General features: G+C 48.8%; 1 protein-coding gene across 1 annotated transcript; it reads left to right on the top strand.

Moving 5' to 3' along the window:
- The first annotated feature begins 14438 nt into the window (after window positions 1-14438).
- Window positions 14439-16449, top strand: TMEM158 (transmembrane protein 158). Its single transcript, XM_032298040.1, has one exon. The coding sequence runs from the start codon at window positions 14892-14894 to the stop codon at window positions 15786-15788; it is 897 nt and encodes a 298-aa protein (XP_032153931.1). The 5' UTR covers window positions 14439-14891; the 3' UTR covers window positions 15789-16449.
- Window positions 16450-16686: the final 237 nt, after the last annotated feature.

Below are 16686 nucleotides of genomic sequence, written 5' to 3' on the forward strand. Positions count from 1 at the left end.
ACTATTCACCAAAATTCCTCTTAGGGAGAGTCTTGTTTGTGTGGAAGACATAAACCAAGCCAGTGATTCTCAAAGTGTGATCCCCAGACTGGCGGAATCAGTATCACATGGGAATCACCTGGAACCTTGTTAGAGATGCAGCTTCTCAGATCCCACCCAGACATGCTGAATCAGAAACGCTGGGGCAGGGCCCAGCATCCGTGCTGTCTGGAACCCTCCAGGGATTCTGGTGCAGTTAAGTCTGAGAAGCCCCGCAGGCCATTTGCAACGGAGGTAGGGACTTCAGAGGAAAGGCTGAGGTAAAAATCAGGGCTCAGCTGCCTTATAAGGAGGAAGAATCTGGCTACCTGGATGGCTCTGGTGAGGGCGGTGAGTGCGGAGGGAGGAGCTAGGAAAGAACTAGATTGCTCTTTGTGACTGAAAGGAAAGGCTTTTGAGTTTCCTTAAGCAACTCAAGAGGGGAGGAGAGTGAAGACAGGCTACGTGCTGCATGGGAAAGACACAAGAGAGTGAGACCCCACAACGGGACTACTGCAGGACACGTGGACGCCAAGAGAGTATGGCGAAGAATTGTCAGTGGAACTACATGCCCAATGCAACGTGACCTGTCCCTGAACTACAGAAAGTGTTGGCAAAGATTAAACAAGCCAGGTGTGGTGGCTCACGCCTGTAATCCCAGCACTTTGGGAGGCTGAGGTGGGCAGATCATGGGATCAAGAGATCGAGACCATCCTGGCCAATGTGGTGAAACCCTATATCTACTAAAAATATAAAAAATTAGCCGGGTGTGCTGGCACATGCCTGTAATCCCAGCAACTCAGGAAGCTGAGGCAGGAGAATCGCTTGAACCCGGGAGGCAGAGGTTGTAGTGAGCCAAGGTCGCACCACTGCACTCCAGCCCAGCAACAGAGTGAGACTCTGTCTCAAAAAAAAAAAAAAAAAAGATTATATGAACAATCACATGCACTCAGTGGTTCTGTGTTCCTCGTGAACACCACAAGAGGGGCTAGAGGGGCTGAATTCTACATAGTGCTTTCAATGCCACGCTAAGCAGAAAACCCTGTAAATATCATCATAATGGGTGCATACTATTTCATAACGTGAAAACGGCTACATTTACTTAACCATCCCCTTATTTATGGACATCTGGTTTCTTTTAGTTTTTTTGCTGTCATAAACAATGTATAATACACATCTTGGAGCTAAAAAGTTTCTTTATTCATGATTATGACCTTGAAACAGATTCACAGAAGTTGAGAGACTTTGTTCAAATGCTAAGCCCTATAGAGCAGCAGTCCCCAACCCTTTTGACACCAGGAACCAGTTATGTGGAAGACAATTTTTCCACAGATGGGCTGGGGGATGGTTTCAGGATGATTCAAGGGCATTACATTTAATGTGCACTTCATTTTTATTATTACATTGTAATATGTAATGAAATAATTAAACAACTCACCATAATGTAGAATCAGTGGGAGCCATGAACTTGTTTTCCTGCAACTAGACAGTCTCATCTGGGGGTGATGGGAGACAGTGACAGATCATCAGGCGTTAGATTCTCATAGCACCCACACTAGATTCTTCAGAGCTGCAGTTCACAATAGGCGTCATGCTCCCATGAGAATCTAATGCCCCACTGACAGGAAGTGGAGCTCAGGCAGTAATACAGATGAAGTAATACAGACGAAGCTTCGCTCCCTGAGCTCTCCTGCCACTCCTCTCCTGCTATGCAGCCAGGTCCACGGCCCGGAGGTTGTGACCCCTGCTATAAAGAACAAAAATTTCACCTGAGATTGAGCAGGGGGAAGAAGAGTTACCCATAGCACATATGAATATGATTACGAGGAGGAAAATTGTTTTGTTTTGTTTTGTTTTTAGGGAGTTATAGGGGTTCTAAGACTAGAGCCAAACAACTCTGGGGTGTGAAGAGAGGAAGTGAAGGGGCTTCCTAGTTAAATTAAAACCTGTTAGGACTGGAGGTGTCTTGAGTGACAACAAGAGGGTTGATAGATATTTGCTGTATGTATTTGGTTGCAGTATAGAAGACCCAATTCAAGCTAGCTTAAGTGAAACTGTAGTTTTAAGCCCACAATCTGATCACAATAGGGAGAGCAGGCTTCAAGTCCAGCTGGATCTAGGGTCTCAAATGACAATGTTAGGCCTTTCTGCATCTGCCACTTCCTGCCATTAGCCTTGTTCCTTCTCACTGCAAACGGGGTGCATTAGTCTGTTCCTGAGCTACTACAGAAAACTATCTGAGCTTGTGTAGCTTTTAAAGAAAAGAGGTTTAATTGGCTCATGGTTCTCTGGGCTATACAGGCTTCTGCTTTGGGGGAGGTCTCAGAAAACTTGCATTTGTTGTGGAAGGCGAAGGGGAAGCAAGTATGTCTTCACATGGCCCTGGAGGAGTGGAGAATGCTACACGCTTTTAAGCAAGCAGATCTTGGGAGAACGCTGTCACAAGAACAGCAAGGGGGAAGTCCACCTCCATGATTCAATCACCTTCCACCAGGCCTGGCTTCCAACACTGGGAATTACAATTTGACATGAGATTTGGGTGGGGACACAGAGCAGAACCCTGTTATAGGCTTTCTGTGTGCCCATGGAGTGGAGGGAGAGGCGGGCAGAGCTGCAGACTGCTCCAGTCTCACTCTCTCCAGCCTGTGATTCCAGAGGAAAGAGCAGCCTTCCCTTCTGGTTTTATTTCAAGGAAGATCTCTGATTGGCTGGCGTGGGTCACATGCTTGCTCCCTGGGCAAATCACTGTGGCTATGTGGTTGGGACATCATGATTGGCTAGGTCTGGGTCACATGTCCATCACTGAACCAGTGGGCAAGGTAGTCTAATTGGTATCCCCACTGGAACCACATAGAGTTAGTGAGCAGCAGGTACACAAAAGAGAGGGATGCCCTTTCCAGAAGAAAGTGGAGAAGGGATGTAGGGCAGATGAACCACAGATATTCTCTACAGTCTGCGTTCCTCGGTACCCAGCGGTTACTGCTGAATACTGAATACATTACATTTTCTCCCTGAGCCCAGGTATGACCTTGGTATACTTTTTTTACAGCTTTATTAAGGAATAATTGGTATACAAATAACTGCATATATTTAATATGTACAATTTGATGAGTTTGGCCATATGAATACTTTGTTTTTTTGTTTTTTGTTTTTTTTGAGATGGAGTTTCACTCTTGTTGCCCAAGCTGAGTGCAATGGTGCAATCTCGGCTCACTGCAATCTCCACCTCCTGTGTTCAAGCAGTTCTCCTGCCTCAGACTCCTGAGTAGCTGGGATTACAAGCATGCACCAACCTGCCCAGCTAATTTTGTATTTTTAGTAGAGACGGGGTTTCTCCATGTTGGTCAAGTTGGTCTTGAACACCTGACCTCAGGTGATCCACCCACCTCAGCCTTCCAAAGTACTGGGATTACAAGCGTGAGTCACTGCCCCCAGCTTATGAATACATTTGTGAAAGCACCACAGTCAAGTTATTAAACACATCTAGCGCCTCCAAAAGTGTGTGTCCCTTTTAGGAGTGTGTGGGTGGTAAAATCACGGAACATAAGATCTATCCTCTTAACAGTTTTAAGCACACAATACCATATTGTTAACCGCAGCACTGTGTTGTATGTCAGACCTCTAGGACTTACTCCTCTCCTCTGTTTGTCCGTTCTCACACTGCTATAATGAAATGCCCGAGGCTGGGTAATTTATAAAGAAAAGAGGTTTAATTGGCTCACAGTTCTGCAGGCTGTACAGGAAGCATGGCAGCATCTGCTTCTGGGGAAGCCTCAGGGAGCTTTTACTCATGGCAGAAGGCAAAGTGGGAGCAGGCATCTTATATGGCAAGAGCAAGACCAAGAGAGAGATGGGGGAGGTGCCACACACTTAAACAACTGGGTGTCACAAGAACTCACTATCACCACAATAGCACCAAGGGGGACGGTGCTAAAAGTTGAGAAGCCATCCCCATGATCCAGTCACCGCCGATCACCAGGCCCCACCTCCAACTTTGGGGATTATAATTTGACATGAGATTGGGTGGGACACAGATCCAAACCACATCATCTTGTATAAATGAAACTTTATACCCACTGAACAGCAACTCCCCGTTTCCTCTTTCCCCTATTGCCTGGCAACCACCATTCTATTTTCTGCTTCTAAAAGTTTGAGTATTTTAGATCTATCATGTGAGTGATGCAGTATTTGTCCTTCTGTGACTGACTTATTTCACTCACTGTAATGCCTTTCACGTCCATCCATGTTGCTGCAAATGGTAAGATTTTCTTCTTTTTAAAGGCTGTATAGTATTTCATTGTATGTACATATCACATTTGCTTTGTCTATTCATCTGTCTTTGGAACATTTGGATTGCCTCCACCTCTTGGCTATTGTGAGTAATGCTGCAATGAACATGAGAGTGCAGATATCTCCTTAAATTCCCGATTTCAGTTCTTTGGATATATATCCAGGAGTGAGATTGCTGGATCATATGTTAATTCTATTTTTAATTTTTTAAGGAACTTCCATACGGTGCAGCTGTGCCATTTTACATTCCCATTAACAGTGCAGTATTTCACTTTCTTGGGGTCCTTCTTAACACAGCACTCCAACAATCACTTCTGGACAATCCAAGTTAGTCTACAAAATAAAAGTGATTTGCCATTTTGGAGCTTCAAACAAGATGCCAGATTATCAATGAGCAAAGAACTAAAATAGACAAGATTTAAGAAAAGTTTAGGCCACAGGGGGTTAATTCAGAACCCTCATGGGCCCTCCCTGGCAGATGCCCAATCTTGGGACAGTAGTCACTGAGGATTTGGGTTCTGGTGGGCAGCGAGATGGCTGGGTCTTTGGTGGAGTGTGGGGCATTGTGAGCCTCTTTGGTTTGCCTATAGGAGAGTAAATAATGTTTCTTCTTGTCATACTGTCACTCAGAAGTGAGTGACGAGTGGGCAGCTCAGATCTCTAGGCTTCATTGGTCTAGATTTCCACAGGAGTTTGGTTACAGAAGAAGTCTGATTCCTCTCTCCTGTGCACTCCATCTCTTGGTCAGCAGCCAGCCAAAGGGCATGAGCCATGCCAGGTGAGGTGAGCAGAGCAGGCCAGGACCACAGGCCCAGCTGCAGGGCAGCGCTAGACATTTCTGGAGAGGCTCATGGCATACATCCCCAAAGTCCAGAGGGCAGAACAAACCAAGACACAATCAAGATGGAGGCTGCCATTGAGGTGCCACCTGGGTAGCAGGGACAGGGCACAGCAGGCCCTGAGTGGCCACAGCATACAGCTTCAAGCAGGTGTCCCATGGGGATTCTGCTACTGTGTGAGGGACTGCAGGAGTTTGCTCAGCAGCCCAGGTGCCAGGAAGCATGACCCAGGATTAGATCCAAGTGATGGCGGGAACAGGCAGAAGGAAGAGAGAAAGAAACATTAGCCCCACCCTCCCCAACCAGAATGTGGTGTGGAGACATATTCAATCCCACCAGAGGGGGAGTATGAGCAAGTGGCAGCCTCTAAGTCCAGGTGGCCATAGGTAAAGTCACCAGCTTGAAGTTTCCATAGTCTCTAGGCATATAGTTAATTTCTATATGTACTAATTTATTTAATAGTTTCTGAACACTTACTACATGCCAGGTACAATCCCATGTACTTTTAAAATGTTAGTTCTTTTAGTCCTCATTGCAACCCTATGAGGCTGGTGCTCCATCATTATTCTCATTTTACAGTTGAGAAAGCTAAACCTCAGACTGGTAAGTATCCTGCCCAAGACCATGCAGCTCATAGACGATTCAAGCCCCAAGACAACCCGATATCCTTCCAGACCTGGTCCTCACTGGTCCAGGGCCTAGGTAGAGAAGGTCAAGAAGGCTCCACCTACAAATTACCCAGAATCTTCTGGAGTCTGTAGCTGGAATGTTCTTTCAGTTGGAGTCTCCACTGCTCAGCCTAGTGATGACCCAACAGCCCCACTCAGATCATGAGCTTCAAGTTATTGCCCATTTTCACAGATTTATTCAGAACTTAAAGCCGGGGCTGGTCCAGCCTGAGCCTCCATCTCACATCTGAGTCTCCTGGAGTCTCACCCAGGTCCTCAGCAGAGCTAAAAAGAGTAAGGCTTAATTGCATCAGAACGGAAGCTTGCTGAACACACCGGCATTCTTGGTGCATGCAATCAATCCTCCACCCTGTAAATCTAGTTAGAAGTGTGATTCCAGTAATTATAAAGCCCATCATTTTCCTCTTCTTCCCTAAGTAAATTAGAAAGGCTCATTGCTCTCACTTTGCAAATGGACCTCATTTTTAAAGTGCAGCTGTGAGATCACTGCAAAGGACTATACTTAGAGAGGCACTGGGCCTGATGCTCAGTTGGCCAAGGGGCTTGGCTTCCAACCCTGGTTTTGTTACCAAAAAGATGGTGATCTTTGGCAAAGCCAGGGCCCCTCTCTGTGCCTTGGTTTCCACGTGTATAGAAAGAGGAGTTTGGATTAGGGCCTCTAGGATCTCTTCCAACTGTCATGGCCACTGGATTTGCTTGATTGCCAAGGATGGCTCCATGTAGACAGAAATTTAGCTTTTTTTAAGCCAGAAGCTTGCCTTCCCTATTTTCCACATACAGTGATGAATCCCTCCCGGTGGAAGTATACCAGTTTCCACAGTAGGGTAAGGACAGAGAAGAAGCCACATGCCAGTGTTCCAAAAAAAACAGTACTTTCCGGAACTAAAAGTCCTAGCTAGCCACACTCACTGAATACTTACCTTGTACGGCACGGAACTGGTTGTTTTATAATAATAAACTCCTTTAACCTTCACAATAGAGCAGCCGTTAGGCCCATTTCATGACATGAAAACTGAGACAGAGCAAGACAAAGTGGTATGTCTAAGCCAAGTTTGCTAGGCTCCCGAGGCCGTGCTCATAACTCTCTCAAATCCCCAAATTTGAGGACTTTGGTAGAAAACGTGAGAACAGACAGACCAAGAGGCAATCTCAACATGAAGAGACTGCCAGGCAGAACACCTGCCTGCCTGAGCACATCCAAGCAAAGTGCAGCTGTCCCACAACCATGTAGGGGCCCATAGATCCAGCAAGAAGGGCTGAGGTTAGAAGGCATGAAAGGCCATGATTAATGTGTTCCAGTGTTCCTGGCTCTCTCAAAATGGGCTTTTGCTTCCCACATCTCTTCTCCGTCTCTGTAAATGGAGTGCCAGTTATTTTGTTTGAAGGAATGTTGGTGCTGTTTTGAAGCAGCATGAAGTAAATTTTTATGACACTTGTTAGTGACTGACGGGGGAACATTCAGTTGCCTTGACTTTGGTGACGCAGCTTTTTTTTCTCAGGTTTGCAACATTGAAATCCTCAGAATTTACAATTATAAATGCTAAATGTCTCATCTTAATTTGTTACAAGGTGGATGCACGAACCACAAAATATCACTTGCTTTAAAAGCTGTCCCTCCCAAAAATATTAATTTAAGGGGCACACAAAATTATAGAAATGCAGGTTACCATATTCCAAACATTTTTTTCAAAGAATAGATTAGATGTTAGGTTCATCTGATGGACATTAACCCCAGAAATAACTGTTTAACAGCCGTCACTTCACAGAAACCACTTTTCTGTCCCTATCAGTGTGGGTTAGTCAGTTTCCCTGGTCCTTTTTCCCCTCTCCCTTCCATATTTCTCAAATTATTTTGTTTTAAAATCCATCAACATCATACATGAAGGCTCCTAAGTAAGTTGGGAGCTGCAGGCTGGGTGTCTGTCAAACTGAACCCCAGGTTCCCGACCAGCACTAACTGAGCACCTTCTGTACCAGGTGCCCCGCTGAGCAATGGAGAAGACACCAGTGGAGGAGACACGCTTGTTAGCAGGAAAACCACAAGCCAGAGCTCCATCAATAAGGATACATCAGACTAGGAAAACATCCTTAAGTATTTATTTCAGTATTGGCAGAATTTATGAACTGAGGATGAATGCAGGGTATATTCCTGGAAGGCTGAAGAGCTGGTGAGTCAGCCGTTGCCCAAGGCCCAGCCTTCCTGCACCTGTTTTTTCATTAGTAAAATGGGAAGATAACTTCCAAGTCACAGGGTTGTTAGTGATGATGGAGGCCATTCAGCAGGGCGGCATGAGAAACAAGGTTGTCAGACAAGGCTTGAATCTCGGTTCCACCACTGTACGACTGTAAAAGTCACTTAATCCCTCTGAGCCTCAGTTTACTTCATCTGTCTTCCTCATGGAACAGTGGTAAGGATGCATTTCAAGTCTTAGCACTGTGCTTGTGGCACAAGTAACTGCCAGTTAAGGAACTATCATCTTAGGCCGGGCGCGGTGGCTCAAGCCTGTAATCCCAGCACTTTGGGAAGCCGAGGCGGGTGGATCACAAGGTCAAGAGATCGAGACCATCCTGGTCAACATGGTGAAACCCCGTCTCTACTAAAAATACAAAAAAAAAATAAGCTGAGCATGGTGGTGTGTGCCTGTAATCCCAGCTACTCAGGAGGCTGAGGCAGGAGAATTGCCTGAACCCAGGAGGCGGAGGTTGCGGTGAGCCGAGATCGCGCCATTGCACTCTAGCCTGGGTAACAAGAGCAAAACTCCATCTCAAAAAAAAAAAAAAAAAAAAAAGGAACTATCATCTGGTAAACGTGCCAATGTCAGGCTAAGCCCAGGAGACGTGCTCACTCAGCAGGCATTTCTCTCACCGTTATTGACAAGAAAACTGAAGGGCACCACATGTACCACCTGGGCATCATTTTCCTTCCAGTTCTGTTTTAGATACTCTCCATCTCTCCAGAGCAGCAGAAGCTTCTTACTTCCTCAAAAATGTCTTTGCTGAAATCTTACCAGATGCACAACATGACTACAGAAAAGAAATACAGGCAGCAGTTCCTGCCTACCATGCACACAAGGTATCCACATGCAGACATTCAATGCGCCAGACAGAATTAAGTCTAAATAACAACATAGGCTGGCAACAGTCGGCTTGTCCCAAGGCGGCCCATGATTAATTACCAAATGAATTGTGCAGGCCATAACTGCAAGCCAGAATTCTGCAGAGGCAACCCTCCCTTCTGACCATGGTGGTCAGGAAGGATAAATGTCCACACCCTAGAGACTGCGTAGAGACAAGTAGAAGATCACAATGCTTCATGCAAGCAGAGGGCAAGAGACTGTCAGGGTCTAAATCAGCTGAACAGGGCCGGGCACAGTGGCTCACGCCTGTAATCGCAGCACTTTGGGAGGCTGAGGAGAGTGGATCACCTGAGGTCGGGAGTTCGAGACCACCCCGACCAACATGAAGAAACCCCATCTCTACTAAAAATAAAAAAAAAAAAATAGCTAGGTGTGGTGGCACATACCTGTAATCCCAGCTACTCAGGAAGCTGAGGCAGGAGAATCTCTTGAACCCCAGAGGTGGAAGTTGCAGTGAGCCAAGATTGCGTCACTGCACTCTAGCCTGGGCAACAAGAGCAAAACTGTCTCAAAAAAAAACACAAAAAAATCAGCCGAACGTGGGGGGGCTTCCAGACTTCCACACCAGTGACCCCTGGCAGATGCCCAGATGTTCAGCTGTGCCTGCAAACCAGTCCTCGAGCCTCCCGTATGAGAAATGGGATTTGTCAGGGAGACAGCCATGAGAAGAGTTATTTTCCCCACTTCGCGGTCCTCCTCCAAACACACACTCATCACAAATGCCACAGCCTCCCGTGACTTTGATGTAGCTGAACCACTGGCTTCTAGCTGCTGCTTTTCTCTGTCCTATTTTTATGATTCTTTTGTGATTCTTCCTTATTTCTCAGTCTACAACATATGGTAATAATGTCTTAATTCCACCCACATAATAAGAGAGAACTAAGGAATTGCAGTACCTGCCGCACTCTGAGGTCGTTGGATGAAAGGAATTCAAATAACTCAGAGAGATCTTTTTTTAAAGTTGTTATTTCAATAGGCAGTATAAGGAAAAATTAGCTAAGACTGGGAAGAAACATAGGAAATGAAGAGAATGAAATGGCCATGCGTCCTTGCTAATAATTTTCTTTGAAGTCCTCAATTATTGTGTTCTAACAATACTGTCCATGTAGAAAAATGTGCTATCCCTGTTTTATGGACAAAGATTTATCAAATCCTTCCATTCATTTTATAAATATGACAGGACTTGGGGAAATGGAAGGGGCCTCATTTGCCTTTCTTCCTTAAACCTGATATGAGGAATGTCTAGGTGGTTCTGTCCGTCTCCATTCTCTAAGCTGCTGCCCACGTCTTGTTGAGTTGACTCAGTCTATTGAATTAACTCCCTCATTCCTCAGCTATTTATTGAATCTCTACTGTGTGCCATGTGCTACTCCATTGAACAAAACAGGTAGTTTTGCTTTGAGGGACCAGGTATGCAAATAAAGGAAGATACATTAAACAAAGAAGAAGCACAACAGTATGTCAGCTGATAAGAAGGACTGGAAAGAAGTGGGACAGTGTGTAAGAGGCTGTAGAGGAATGGGGAGGCCGTGCGCGGTGGCTCACGCCTGTATTCCCAGCACTTTGGGGAGCTGAGGCAGGTGGATCACTTGAGGTCAGGAGTTTGAGACCAGTCTGGCCAACATGGAGAAACCCATCTCTACTAAAAATACAAAAATTACCCAGGCGTGGTGGTGGGTGCCTGTAATCCCAGCTAGTGGGGAGGCTGAGGCCGGAGAATTACTTGAACCCAGGAGGCGTAGATTGCAGTGAGCCAAGATTGTGCCACTGCACTCCAGCTTGGGTGACGGAGTAAGACTCTGTCTCAAAAAAAAAAAAAAGAAAAAAAAAGGAGGGATGGGGATGGTGGGAATGAGTGTTGCTTACAGAGAGTGGTCAGAACAGGCCTCTCTGAGGAGCCAACATCTGAGCAGAAATCTACAGGAAGAGAGGGAGCAAGCAAGACAGGAATCAGAAAGAAGAGCGTCAGGCAGAGGAAACAGCATGGGAAAAGGCCATGAGTTGAGTTTTCTTGGTGTGTTCATGAAACAGTAGGGAACCCCAGGATGTCTGGAACAGAGCAGGTGAAGGGAAGAAGGGAAAGTGCAAGAAGATGGATCAGAGAGATGCTGGAACCACAGCTTATGAACAGATGCCAGCCAATAGCGCAGGCAGAATTCTCCACCAGTAGGCAGACTCACTGAGTCAGCCAACACGAGCACGGGCCACCCTTTGCCCTGGCTGGCCCTCCAGGTCCCTGCTGGGCTGGAAGGAAGAACACAAAGTGATCATGGTTGAGAAAGGTGGCGAGACTTCAAATTTTCTTTCTTTTTTTTTTTTTTTTGGTAGAAGTAATATTTGCACAATTTAGACATGAAAAATGCAGAAAAGAATAATGATGCAGAGGCAGAAAAGACATCAGGTAGCTGGGATTAGAATTGTTTCCTCACTGCTTTCCAACTTTTGTATAAGGCTGTTATGATACATTTATTAAAAATACGTCTTTAAAAAGGAACTCAACTGAAAGTTTATTTTCTCAAAATAAAATAGAATTATACCACATACTTTTTAACTTATGATGACTACTGCTATGAGATGAGATGCCTCTGGCTCTTTAAAAAAAAAAAAAAAAAAAAAAAGCAAAAGAAAGAATTTTTGAGATGAGAGAGACTGTACTGATATCTTGGCTTTGCCACTAACTGCTGTGGGGCCTCAGCAGGTGATTTACCTCCTCTGAGCCTCGGTTTTCTCATGGTGAGAAAGGTATCACATCTATGGGATTGTTGTGAAGATCAGAGATGATGATGTGTGTGTCAACATCTGGCACGTGGGAAGTACTAAACTAGCGGTAGCTAGTCAGAGCTGCTCAGAGGTAGGCAAATTTGTTCAATCAACAAGTATTGGCCGGGTACAGTGGCTCACACCTGTAATCCCAGCACTTTGGGAGGCCAAGGCAGGCAGATCATTTAAGGTCACGAGTTCGAGACCAGCCTGGCTAACATGGTAAAACCCCGTCTCTACTAAAAATACAAAAATTAGCTGGGCGTGGTGGCACATGCTTATAATCCCAGCTACTCAGGAGGCTGAGGGAGGACAATGGCTTGAACCTGGGAGACAGAGGTTGTAGTGACCCAAGATCATGCCATTGCACTCCAGCTTGGGCGACACAGCAAGACTCCGTCTCAAAAAAATAAAAAAGCAAAACAAAAGTATTTACTGAGCATCTACCCTGAGCTAGGTGCTTTTCCCATTGTTTAGTAAATAACTTCCTTGCTATCTTCTGTTCTGAAATTCCAAAAAGATAGCAAATCAATCTAGAAAGTAGGATCTGTGTTACTATCTGAAGGGTAATTACATTCTGAATGAGGGCGAGGTGACGGAGTCCTCAGCACGGCACCTGCTAGAGAAGTGGGCAGAATGCAGGTTGCTAGGATGCAGGGCTTCAGTGGCGCAACTCTGCAGGGAACTGCTTGGCTCCCCAAATAGATCTCTTGTCTTTTCCCTTTGCTGCTGCCTTCCCCGCTGCACAGAAAAGCCAGGAGTGTCTCAGGAAAGCCCAGGTAGCCCCTGCCTGACACAGACCCCAGAGAATGTCATCTGCAGTCACAGGCAGCAGCCTGGCTCAAAACACACCCCTTGAAGACTAGGCCTCTCTCAGCCCTCAGGATCACTTGATACTCCTGTTCTTCAGCATTCACAGCCACATGGCTTAGATTAAAACAGTTCTGCCAGATCACCCAGCAGATTCTGTTCCTGACATGCAAAGGCTGAAGGGAGAAGTCATTTTTATTAAAAGCAGGAAAATTTCACATTGTTCTCCCTTTTTGCACAAAAGACAGGCTTAAATGAAAGTGAAGTCCCATCCCCTTGGGTAAATTAACTCTTTCTATAGGAACCAAGTGTCATTCTAGGCAGCCAACTTGGGCTGTGCTGATAGTATCTAAATCACAGCAATCACCACGTGGGAACATCTGGGGACAGATAGACACTAGGTTAGGACTGTTATCACAGCTGTCCTGCAAGGAGGTACCACCCACACCCCAACTCAGATGGAGAAACCAAGGCCAAGTCAGAATAATGGCTTTCAGGCTGGGCGAGGTGGCTCACACCTGTAATCCCAGTACTTTGGGAAGCCAAGGCAGGCAGATCATGAGGTTAGGAGTTCAAGACCAGCCTGACCAACATGGTGAAACCCCCTCTCTACTAAAAATACAAAAATTAGCTGGGTGTCGTGGCGCATACCTGTAATCCCAGCTACTCGGGGGCTGAGGCAGAAGAATCACTTGAACCCAGGAGGCAGAGGTTGCAGGGAGCCAAGATCGTGCCACTGCACTCCAGCCTGGGCGACAGAGTGAGACTCCCATCTCAAAAATTTAAAAAAACAGACAAACAAAAAAAGAATAATGGCTTGCTTAGCTGGCAAGAGGTGGGATAAGTTGGGAGCTTTATTTTGAAGCTGTTTTTGCAATATTCTCAGTCCCATTTTTACTTATTGCTAGAAAACAATGGACAAAAGCTTCCAGAAAAGTAATCAGCCAGGATGCCTAGCAATGTAGCTGGATTCTTGGCAGACCTTTCAGAAGGATTAGCTGGCTTAGAGGGAGGGCCGTTTGGTTGACGCCTGTCTCTGCTCCCTCCAACCCTCCCCTCTCCGAATCAGGAATACTTGGTGCTCATGGAGTACAAGGGTTTCAAGCTAAAATAAAATAGATAATAATTCATTAATTCAGTATACATGTTTCCTAAAGAATGATGAGAATGAGAAGGGTCCATGAAGTTTGTTTCCAAGTGTGAGGGGCTGAACTACTAGGAAAGTGCTTTTCAATATAAATATGACAAATCTGATCTCTTGACACGTTATTCTTGGCAGCCCTCCTCCCGTATATTATCCCAAAGGGGATGAACTGCCTGCTTCCTGACGTTCTAACCTACAACTTGGGTTCTAACCTGCAACTCTTTCATGAATACGTGCTCACCCGACCTGTCAGGACCTGTGTCCTCCCAGTCAGGACCCCCAGGCGGCAGAGCTTCAGGGCTCACATGCCCCCCAGCCAGCCACTCTCCACTCGAAACTCCACAGAGCTCTTGGAATTTTCCTCGCTTGCTGTGAGGAGAACCCCAAGTGAGTCTACTGTGCTGGAGCCATAGAAAACCAGCTAAACTCTACAGATTCGAGATAAGAGACACCGTGAAAAGGCAGAAAGAACTACTGGCGCAGAGTTGTTTCTGGCTCGTGGATTGGCCTAACGATGTCCTTTCCCCTCTCTCGACCTCAGTTTCCCTTTCTGTAAAACAAAGGAGGTTTGGTAGCGCTAAAGCGAGACAGCTCAGCTCCCCTAACAAAAGGATGGTTTCCGGGCCCTCTAGCCTCCCCCCTGAGGACGCGATTCACCCAGACCGCGGGGGTGCCACGGGTGAGTCCGCAGGTTTCCCCGCCCGCCCGCACGCACGCACGAACCCCAGGCGATCCGCTCTCCGCCGCGCCCCCGCACCCAGCCCTGCTTCCCTCCCGCCCGCACGCGGTCCGGCCCCGGCGATTCCTCTCCCACCCCCGGCGCGAGGAACCCTGCCCTCCCCAGACTCCCCCGAGCAGAGCGCGCGGAGGGCGGGGCAGGGCGGGACGGGGCGGGGCGCGCGAGAGGCGGAGCCGAGCCGGGGAATCCTGCTCTGGGCGAGCACCCGGCCCCGCACAGCAGCCCGGCTGTCCAAGGGCCCCGGCGCCGGGGGCGGCGGGGAACCCCAGACGCAGCCGGGTCTGGAGGGATCCCCGCGCCTAGCCAGCCGCCGCCACCGCCTCCGCGCCGCCCCCGCGGGCTGGCAGGCGCTTGCACTGCGCCCGGCCGCCGGCTCCCGCGGTCCCACAGTCCGCTCGCCGGCCAGTCGCCCGCTCGCCATGCAGCCGCCGCCTGCCCCGCGCGCGTAGGCGCCCGCAGCAGGCCATGCTACCCCTGCTCGCCGCGCTGCTGGCCGCCGCCTGCCCGCTGCCGCCCGCCCGCGGCGGGGCCGCGGACGCGCCCGGCCTCCTCGGGGTGCCACCCAACGCTTCAGTCAACGCGTCCTCTGCGGGCGAGCCCATCGCCCCGCGGCTGCTGGCCTCTGCGGCCCCCGGGCCCCCGGAGCGCCCGGGCCCGGAGGAGGCGGCGGCGGCGGCGCCGTGCAACATCAGCGTGCAGCGGCAGATGCTGAGCTCGCTGCTCGTGCGCTGGGGCCGCCCGCGGGGCTTCCAGTGCGACCTGCTGCTCTTTTCCACCAACGCGCACGGCCGCGCCTTCTTCGCCGCTGCCTTCCACCGCGTCGGGCCGCCGCTGCTCATCGAGCACCTGGGGCTGGCGGCGGGCGGCGCGCAGCAGGACCTGCGCCTCTGCGTGGGCTGCGGCTGGGTGCGCGGCCGCCGCCCCGGCCGCCTCCGGCCCGCCGCCGCCCCCAGCCCCGCCGCCACCGCCGGGGCGCCCACCGCGCTGCCCGCCTACCCCGCGGCCGAGCCGCCCGGGCCGCTGTGGCTGCAGGGCGAGCCGCTGCATTTCTGCTGCCTAGACTTCAGCCTGGAGGAGCTGCAGGGCGAGCCGGGCTGGCGGCTGAACCGTAAGCCCATCGAGTCCACGCTGGTGGCCTGCTTCATGACCCTGGTCATCGTGGTGTGGAGCGTGGCCGCCCTCATCTGGCCGGTGCCCATCATCGCCGGCTTCCTGCCCAACGGCATGGAGCAGCGCCGGACCACCGCCAGCGCCACCGCAGCCACCCCCGCCGCCGTGCCCGCGGGAACCACCGCCGCCGCCGCTGCCGCTGCCGCCGCCGCCGCCGCCGCGGCCGTCACCTCGGGGGTGGCCACCAAGTGACCCGCTCCGCTCCTCCCTGTGTCCGTCCTGTGTCCGCGCGCGGGCGCCTTTCCCGCCGGAGAATCGGCCGGTGTGCTTCTTGCTGTAGTTATCGTTCGTTCCTCTTCCCAGGACGGGGCCGCCGAGAGGCCCCAGCGCCTTTGAAAAGCAAGGTTTGTGCTGCGCTTCCAGTTCCGAGAAGCAGGTGTAAGCCCTTGGACTGAGGGTGGGATCGCAGCTCCGAAGACCGAGAGGAGGGAAATGGGGCCCTTTCCCCACGATTGCATCCCCCTGCCAGACTCCCTCCCCGCACCCACGTGCCCTAGATTCATGGCAGAAAACGACCAAATCCTGTGTATTTGTTTTATATATTTAATAACTGTTTTAAATGAAAGTTTTAGTAAAAAAAAATACAAAACAAAAAGATTAAATTGCTATTGCTGTAGTAAGAGAAGCTCTTTGTATCTGAACATAGTTGTATTTGAGATTTGTTGTTTTTTAATTTATTTAAAACTGGGGGGGGGAGGGCACGGGAAGGATTTAACACCAATATATTGTTACCGCTGAAAATGAACTTTATGAACCTTTTCCAAGTCGATCTATCCAGTGACGTGGCCTGGTGGGCGTTTCTTCTTGTATTTATGTGTTTTTTTGGCTTTTAATACAGACAGTTTCCTCCAGAGATGTGTATGTAGCTTTTTCTTTGTTTGATTTGGGAAAGGCAATCCAAGAATTGCAAGATGTTACCCTAAAGCAGGAGCGAGGGAATCTTGGAAAAGTTAGAGAAGGGTAATTTCTGTCTCCCTTTCCTGGCTGTGAGAGATGGGAGACGGAAACGTATTATTTGCCCTGATGGCGATTATCTTGCATCTCACCACACTAGTCCCCAGTGCCCTCCCACCCCCACCTGTCACCCCTA

This window comes from Sapajus apella, unplaced genomic scaffold, assembly GCF_009761245.1.
Source record: "Sapajus apella isolate SASKATOON/1434 unplaced genomic scaffold, GSC_monkey_1.0 scaffold38, whole genome shotgun sequence".
NCBI lineage: Eukaryota > Metazoa > Chordata > Mammalia > Primates > Cebidae > Sapajus > Sapajus apella.

Coding starts and splice junctions, on each gene's coding strand:
- TMEM158 (XM_032298040.1), top strand. CDS start 14,892: ATGCTACCCCTGCTCGCCGCGCTGCTGGCCGCCGCCTGCCCGCTGCCG.